At 44.9% G+C, this 9,492-nt stretch overlaps 1 protein-coding gene across 2 annotated transcripts in view; it reads left to right on the forward strand.

Moving 5' to 3' along the window:
- CPSF4L (cleavage and polyadenylation specific factor 4 like) overlaps positions 1 to 9,492 on the forward strand; it is an 88,682-nt gene that overhangs the window by 73,520 nt on the left and 5,670 nt on the right. For both annotated transcript variants that reach the window (XM_082272322.1, XM_082272321.1), the window contains 2 exons: positions 1,822 to 1,864; positions 3,530 to 3,730. In XM_082272322.1, the coding sequence (XP_082128448.1) occupies positions 1,822 to 1,864; positions 3,530 to 3,730 (244 nt within the window). The remainder of the gene's footprint in view (positions 1 to 1,821; positions 1,865 to 3,529; positions 3,731 to 9,492) is intronic.

The raw sequence follows: 9,492 nt of genomic DNA on the forward strand, positions 1-9,492 counted from the left end.
TGAACCCAGAAGCGACAATTTTGTCACTTCCTGTTTCAGAGCTCTCATTCCCTGACTGTTACAGCCAGGGAAGCATATAACCAAGCATGATCTGTGCTTGATTAGTTGCTTTTGAAGGGCAGGCGAGACATTGGGGGCTTAATGGATCCCTGATGCCTCTATAAAGAGTACCTGTCACCTGGCCAAACGTATCCCAAGGGGGCTTGTTTGCCTCCTTGTGATGGCAAAAAAGTAAAAAAAAAAAAATTAAACCTAAATAAAATAAATGGAAGAAAGAAGAGACATCAGGGGCCTAACAGACCCCTGATGTAGGGAGAACACAGCTGTCTCCAAGTCCCTTCTTCTTATTTGCCACCAGAGCAGCCTTCAGAGTGCAGTGTATATGGAATTTATATGGACTGTCTGATATGGACTTTATCATTATCATATGGACTATTGATTGTTATTTCATAGAGATTTGTCCTGTCGATTGATATCTCTTTTTTTCAGGTCCCTAGTGTGGAACCTGTGGGTCCCATATTTTCCTTTTTTTGCACCAGTATTAATATTTTTTTCTGTAACAGACCCCCGATGACTCCCTAAAGAGTAGGGCTGCATGATATTGGGAAAAAAAATCACATTGCAATATTTTTTCCCCAACGATATAAATTGCGATATTTATACCCGCCTCTTCCTGGTGTACATGGTACAGTCGCCTCCCCTCCGTATTTGGTACCTTCTTGGCAGCCTCGGCCCACATGCGCTCCCTCCGCCTCTTCTGTTTGTCCCTCATGATCGGGCTGTGAAGTCGGTTCTCCCGTGGGAGGGGGGAATCTCTCTGGCTGGGGGCAGACGGAAACTCAGGAAGTGGGGGTAACGCTGGGAGTTGTAGTCCTCTCCACCAGGCAGCTCCTTCGCACCGGAAGCACACTCCCAGTCCCCCACAATACACTTCCGCCCCACAGCACAGCAAACCTATCACGCCGTGAGTAGCGGCACAGCGAACCACATAAGGTGTGCAGGCACACCTGATTGGTTCCCTGTGCCGCTGCTCACAGCGCGCTGCTTACCGCTCAGTCAGGAGAGCTGCAGGACGCCGGACTTAACATATGGGACGGATGTCGGGCTGTATTCTTCTATCTTCACTGTGAGTCCCCAATATCGCATGATCCGGCGATGTGACTATTGCCCACGCCCGCAGCACGATATTCGATGTTACTTTGAATATCGTTCAGCCCTACTAAAGAGTACCTGTTACCTGGCCAAAGCTAACACAAGGGGGCTTGTTCGCAATAAAGTGAAATGGAAAAAATAAATAAAAAAGGTTAAAAAAAATTAAATAAAGTGAAATAAAATAAATTGAGGGCGGGAGAGACATCGGGGGTCTAATAAACCCCTGATGCCCTCCATAAACAGTAACTTTAACTGCAAAAAGCAATCACAAGGGGGCTTGTTCACCCCTTGTAATTAGTAATAAAGATAAATGGAAACAAAGTAAATAAAAAAAAATTAAAGCACCCCAATCCCCCCTTGCATACAGGCAAATGCAAGCGCGCGCATAGGTCCTACATGTGCACCATACGTGAGGTTTCACCGCGGATGGCAGAGTAAACCATAATTGTGGGGCCATAATTTAAATTTGACTCTAAACTGTAAAGGCTAAAACAGACAATTTCAGGTACTGTAATTTAAAAAAATGTTCCATTATTTTTTTTTACATTTTGATGAAATTTTATGGTAATATCTTGCAGATGAAATGGAAAATATTCAAACTGTAAAAAAAAAAGAGAAAGATTACCGGTACTTGCAAATCTGTTTAATAATTCATTTCATTTTTTACAGCCCTAAAGCCGATTTGGTTCTTTGCAGTCCTGACCATCCGAAGGTTGGTAACAATGTATAAATGTATTCTTCATTGTAACTAGAAATTCTTGTGTCTGTATGTGTGTGTGTGTGTGTGTGTGTGTGTGTGTGTATGTATGTGTGTGTAACAAAAGTGAGTACACCCCTAAGTGAAAATGTCCAAATTGGGCCCAAAGTGTCAATATTTTGTGTGGCCACCATTATTTTCCAGCACTGCCTTAACTCTCTTGGGCATGGAGTTCACCAGAGCTTCACAGGTTGCCACCGGAGTCCTCTTCCACTCCTCCATGACGACATCACAGAGCTGGTGGATGTTAGAGACCTTGCGCTCCTCCACCTTCCATTTGAGGATGCCCCACAGATGCTCAGTAGGGTTTAGGTCTGGAGACATGCTTGGCCAGTCCATCACCTTTACCCTCAACTTCTTTAGCAAGGCAGTGGACGTCTTGGAGGTGTGTTTGGGGTCGTTATCATGTTGGAATACTGCCCTGCAGCCCAGTCTCCGAAGGGAGGGGATCATGCTCTACTTCAGTATGTCACAGTACATGTTGGCATTCATGGTTCCCTCAATGAACTGTAGCTCCCCAGTGCTGGCAGCAGTCATGCAGCCCCAGACCATGACACTCCCACCACCATGCTTGACTGTGTGCAAGACACACTTGTCTTTGTACTCCTCACCTGGTTGCCGCCACACACGCTTGACACCATCTGAGGCAAATAAGTTTATCTTGGTCTCATGTCTTGGAGGTGTGTTTTAGCAAAGTTTCATTTCTTCAGTGTTGTCACGTGAAAAGCTATAATAAAATATTTACAAAAATGTCAGGGTTGTACTCACTTTTGTGAGATCCTGTGTGTGTGTGTGTGTATGTATGTATGTGTATGTATGTGTGTGTGTATATATATATATATATATATATATATATAGTGTGTGTGTGTGTGTGCATATGTATATATATATAATATGTGTGTGTGTATATGTATATATCTCCAGAAGAGTGGTGATGGTGGTTTAATACCTTTTTGTTGATGACCATAGATGGCTGCAATTTTATTTCTGTGCTGATTTTAGTCATTTCTAAATCCTAAATTTAGTAATTTCTAAAGTCATTTTCTCATCAGCTTTTCGTTTTTAATCTGCAGCCACTGTACTTTTATGTACAATGCAATATGGCCACTTGGAGGCGCTCTTTACACAGGGGGTTTACAGAAATGTAATTTCCTGCTTGTGTGATTGGTTGACTGAATTTTCCCAGGAGTCTGCACTAAGATACAAGTCAGATTTAGGGCATCTCCTGCAACACAAATGTAACTTTTTTGGTGAGATACTCCCCAAAGGGAAATTGCATCTAAAGGGATGCCGATTCCTCATTGGAGCCCTGTTCAGTCACTGTGCACATGGACAGAGAAATAAACAGCTATTTCTTTAGAATAACAAAAGGTAGGAATCTGCAACAAAGATTGTTACAATCCTTGTAATGTACAGAGATCACCCAGAGGGGAGGGTTTTTTTTCCCAACAAAACTGGAGTTACTCTTTAGTGCTGCTCATTGGAGGTCGGAGGGATGACTACAACAAAAGGGTCCTGGAAGTTTAATTCATCTCCTATATATATCACTTATGTATTGCTAAAGATATTATAGCATAAGGTGAAATCCCCCTTTAGGAACCCCTTTTTTGCTTTTTGCAGAATGCCGCGGCTCCACTGAGACTACCTGTGTCCTCCCTCCCGTGTGACCTGGAGCCCGTTTCCAAGCACCAGCCCATGGTCATGGACCTCCCTCACCTGTCGCACCTGACCGTCATCAGCATGATGCAGGAACGATTCCGCAAGATGCAGGAGAACCCCTGCGGGGGCCTGAGGCCCCTGGAGCAAGTCACATGCTTCAAGGTGAGAACGCACAGTACAACATCTGATCTTGCATCCCCCATGGGAAGTCTGTTATTTTTCTAGGTAAAAAAAAGTTCTAAGCCAATTATAACAGGAACTCCGCACACCGAGAGGCAAAATATTCTTCTATTATTAAAATAGCCAGCAGGAAGAAGTTCTGTACTGACGCGTTTCACACTAGACACAGCGCCTTCTAAAAGAATAACAAAACAACCGCCCACACACCATTATATATAAACAATTATTTAATCCCACATAATCAGTAACCCTTTCTTTACTTTAATTTAATTATACATGTATACACTGCTGAAAAAAAATTAACCGAACACTATTTAATCAGAGTATAGCATAAAGTCAATTAAACTCCTGGGATATTGATCTGGACAGTTAAGTAGCAGAGGGGGATGTTAATCAGTTTCAACTGCTTTGGTGTTAATAACAGGTGCACTAGATGGGCAACAATGAGACAACCTCCAAAACAGGGATAGCTTTACAGGTGAAGGCCACTAACCTTTCTTTTCCCTATTCCTCTTTTCTGGCTGTTTTTCTCTAGTTTTGTATTTTACTAGGGTCAGTGTCACTACTGGTAGCATAAGGCGATACCTGGACCCTATAGAGGCTGCGCAGGCAGTCCAACTCCTCCAGGATGGCACATCAATATGTGCCATTGCCAGAAGGTTTGCTGTGTCTCCCAGCACAGTCTCAGGAGCATGGAGGAGATTCCAGGAGACAGGCAGTTACTCTAGGAGAGCTGGACAGGGCCGCAGAAGGTCCTTAACCCATCAGCAGGACTGATATCTGCTCCTTTGTGCAAGGAGGAACAGGATGAGCACTGCCAGAGCCCTACAAAATGACCTCCAGCAGGCCACTGGTGTGAATGTCTCTGACCAAACAATCAGAAACCGACTTCATGAGGGTGGCCTGAGGGCCCGACCTTCTCTAGTGGGCTCTGTGCTCACTGCCCGGTCGTGGAGCTGGATTGGCATTTGCCATTGAACACCAGAATTGGCAGGTCTGCCACTGGCGCCCTGTGCTTTTCACAGATGAGAGCAGGTTCACCCTGAGCACATGTGACAGACGTGAAAGGGTGTGGAGAAGCCGTGGAGAACATTATGTTGCCTGTAACATCGTTCAGCATGACCGGTTTGGTGGTGGGTCAGTGATGTCTGGGGAGGCAAATCCATGGAGGGACACACAGACCTCTACAGGCTAGACAATGGCACCCTGACTGCCATTAGGTATTGGGATGAAATCCTTGGACCCATTGTCAGACCCTACATTGGTGCAGTGGGTACTGGGTTCCTCCTGGTGCATGACAATGCCCGGCCTTATCTTACAAGAATATGCAGCCAGTTCCTGGAGGATGAAGGAATTGATACCGTTGAATGGCCCCCACACTCGCCTGACCTAAATCCAATAGAACATCTCTGGGACATTATGTTTTGGTCCATCGGATGCCACCAAGTTGCACCTCAGCCTCTCAGGAGCTCAGTGATGCCCTGGTCCAGATCTGGGAGGAAATACCCCAGGACACCATCCATTATCTCATTAGGAGCATGCCCCGATGTTGTCAGGCATGCATACAAGCACATGGAGGCCATACAAACTACTGAGGACCATTCTGAGTTGCTGCAATGAAATTTCAGCAAAATGGACTAACCTGCTGCATCATTTTTTCACTTTGATTTTCGGGGTGTCTTTGAATTCAGCCCTCTGTAGGGTGATAATTTTCATTTCCATCAAACGATGTGACATCCTTTCCTTCCTAAAACATTACCCAGTCCATACCAGTATAGATCCTAACACATTGCCCAGTCCATACCAGTATAGATCCTAACAGATTACCCAGTCCATACCAGTATAGATCCTAACAGATTACCCAGTCCATACCAGTATAGATCCTAACAGATTACCCAGTCCATACCAGAATAGATCCTAACACATTACCCAGTCCATACCAGTATAGATCCTAACAGATTACCCAGTCCATACCAGTATAGATCCTAACAGATTACCCAGTCCATACCAGTATAGATCCTAACAGATTACCCAGTCCATACCAGAATAGATCCTAACACATTACCCAGTCCATACCAGTATAGATCCTAACAGATTACCCAGTCCATACCAGTATAGATCCTAACACATTACCCAGTCCATACCAGTATAGATCCTAACACATTACCCAGTCCATACCAGTATAGATCCTAACACATTACCCAGTCCATACCAGTATAGATCCTAACACATTACCCAGTCCATACCAGTATAGATGTCCAGCATGAGATTTTTCCTCATTGAGATCTGATGTGTTTTCAAAGTGTTCCTTTAATATTTTTGAGCAGTGTGTGTGTATAATAAATATATATATAATTTATTTACTTGGATATGCCAATTAGCCATAACATTATGACCACTGACCGGTTAAGTGAATAACATTGGTTATCTGGGTACAACAACATCTAAAAGTAGGTGGGATATATTAGGAAGCAAGTGAACATGTTGTCCCTGAAGTTGATGTGTTGAAAGCAGATAAAATGGTCATTGTGGTTTGTTGCGTATGGGGTTCTGTAGCTGCTGACCAGTAAGGGTGCCCATGCTGACCCCTATCCACAGCCAAATGTACCTTTAATGGACACATGAGTATCAGAACTGGAGCAAGGAGCAATGGAAGAAGGTGGCATGGTCTGATGAATCACGTTTTTCTTTTACATTGTGTAAATGACCGGGTGCGTGTGTGTAACTTACCTGGGGAAGAAATGGTACCAGGATGCAGTATGGGAAGAAGACAATGCGGTGGAGGAAGTGTGATGCTTTATGGTCCGAGTATCGATACTTTGTGCTGCGTCAATACAATAAAAATTGTCACAAATCGCACTGCAAATAATTACATGTGATTTGAACAGGAATGTGTTGTGACTCCTGTCTCAATCGCATGTAATTCCCCCCACTGCTCCTTTGTGTGTGTGTGTGTGTGTGTGTGTGTGTGTGTGCGTGTGCGTGTGCATAAAAAGGGAAAAGAACCATCTAGGGGGCAGTTAAAAATGTTAGCATTTACAGTACATATCTGGCCACATCTAAAATATGCTACATCTAGGTATCCTGGTCTGCCGATGGTAGCAAATTGGGGACGATTGGGGACGCTGGAGCAGCTCACAGGGCTGGAGGAGAAGATTCGAGACCCCCGTGGGTATAAGGCGGAAGCAATGTCTGTATGGGGGCAGGCCCAGGGCCGGTGCAAGGATTTTTGCCGCCCTAGGCAAAATAAAAATTGCCGCCCCTCCCCATATGCTCTCCCATGCCCCATCCCAAGTTGCTGAAGGGGTTAAAAACAGTGGCGGCTGGTGCTCCATCGGTCGGTCGGGGGGGGGGGGGGCAGCAGACGGACCTGGCTATGGACCCCCCGTCGCTCTAGAGTCCAGTCTACACCATATCCCCCCCCCCCCCGGACGCCACTTCACTTACCTTGTTCCTCCAGACGGCGTTGCCTTCCCCCCCCCTCAGTCTCCTCCCTCCTTCTCCGCCAATAGGATGCCTTCTCCTTTGGCCAATTGGGAAACTGATCTCAGGACCCACTACCTGATTGGCCGGGAGGAGAATAAGGGTGGCAATACCAAATATTAATTTGCTATTGTCACACAACTGGGTAGGCTCTGCGCCCCAAGCCCACCCTTACTAGAGCCTCTGGCTCTAATCACGTGCTTCAAGAAAAAAAAAAACCCTCATTGGAATCCATGCATCCGGCGCCCTGCATGTAGATTAGGGGGCCGGATGCATAGATGGGGGGGGCGGCGCCCCTGCGCCCCTAATGGATGGGTCGGCCGCCACTGAAAAAACCCCTTCAGTGACTTACGGTAAGTCACTTACCTCGGGTCAAGCTCCGCCAGCGCCCCCTGCTAAGTTGCGCCCTGGGCAGCTGCCTAGGTCGCCTTACTGGTATCACCGGCCCTGGGCAGGCCGCCTCCAACCTTGTGAACGCCTCCAGCATCGGCGATTTGCTATCATCAGCGGACTGGCACACCTATGTAGATTATTTTGCACGTGGCCAGATATGTAGTGCGAGTTCTAACATCTTTGAAATTGCCCACAAGGTGGCACTTTTCCCTTTCTATACATACACAGGACTGGTGGGGGAAATCACGTGCAATTCTTTGCAGTGCAATTTGCGCCCATTCATTTTGAGTTGACATAAATCAAACCCCAAAGTATTGGTTTCGGTACTGGGAGCATTTGAGCAAGTATCAAAATTATATCAATATACAGTAGCTCACAAAAGTGAGTACACCCCTCACATTTTTGTAAATATTTTATATCTTTTCATGTGACAACACTGAAGAAATGACACTTTGCTACAATGTAAAGTAGTGAGTGTACAGCTTGTATAACAGTGTAAATTTGCTGTCCCCTCAAAATAACTCAACACACAGCCATCAATGTCTAAACCGCTGGCAACAAAAGTGAGTACACCCCTAAGTGAAAATGTCCAAATTGGGCCCAAAGTGTCAATATTTTGTGTGGCCACCATTATTTTCCAGCACTGCCTTAACCCTCTTGGGCATGGAGTTCACCAGCGCTTCACAGGTTACCACTGGAGTCCTCTTCCACTCCTCCATGATGACATCACAGAGCTGGTGGATGTTCGAGACCTTGCGCTCCTCCACCATCCATTTGAGGATTCCCCACAGATGCTCAATAGGGTTTAGGTCTGGAGACATGCTTGGCCAGTCCATCACCTTTACCCTCAGCAAGGCAGTGGTCATCTTGGAGGTGTGTTTGGGGTCGTTATCATGTTGGAATACTGCCCTGCGGCCCAGTCTCTGAAGGGAGGGTATCATGCTCTGCTTCAGTATGTCACAGTACATGTTGGCATTCATGGTTCCCTCAGTGAACTGTAGCTCCCCAGGGCCGGCAGCCCTCAAGCAGCCCCAGACCATGACACTCCCACCACCATGCTTGACTGTAGGCAAGACACACTTGTCTTTGTACTCCTCACCTGGTTGCCGCCACACACGCCTGACACCAACTTACCCAGATAAGTTTATCTTGGTCTCATCAGACCACAGGAGATGGTTCCAGTAATCCATGTCTTTAGTCTGCTTGTCTTCAGCAAACTGTTAGTGGGATTTCTTGTGCATCATCTTTAGAAGAGGCTTCCTTCTGGGATGACAGCCATGCAGACCAATTTGATGCAGTGTGCGGCGTATAATCTGAGCACTGACAGGCTGACCCCCCCACCCCTTCAACCTCTGCAGCAATGCTGGCAGCACTCATACGTCTATTTCCTAAAGACAACCTCTGGATATGACGCTGAGCACGTGCACTCAACTTCTTTGGTCGACCATGGCGGGGCCTGTTCTGAGTGGAACCTATCCTGTTAAATAGATACTGTGTGTGTGTGTGTGTGTGTGTGTGTGTGTGTGTGTGTATATATATATATATATATATATATATATATATATATATATATATATATATATATATATATATGTATATGTATATATATAATATATGTATGTATGTGTATATATGTATATGTATGTATGTGTATATATGTATGTATGTGTGTATATATATGTATGTATATATATATATATATATATATATATATATATATATATATATATATATATATATATATATATTGGGGACAATTATTATTTGATCCCCTGCAGATTTTGTAAGTTTACCCACTTACACAGAAATAAAGGGTCTATAATTTTTATAATAGGTGTATTTTAAATGATAGAGACAGAATATCAGCC

The sequence above is a fragment of the Pelophylax lessonae genome (genome assembly GCF_965119305.1).
Source record: "Pelophylax lessonae genome assembly, chromosome: 11".
In the NCBI taxonomy this organism is placed as follows: Eukaryota; Metazoa; Chordata; class Amphibia; order Anura; family Ranidae; genus Pelophylax; species Pelophylax lessonae.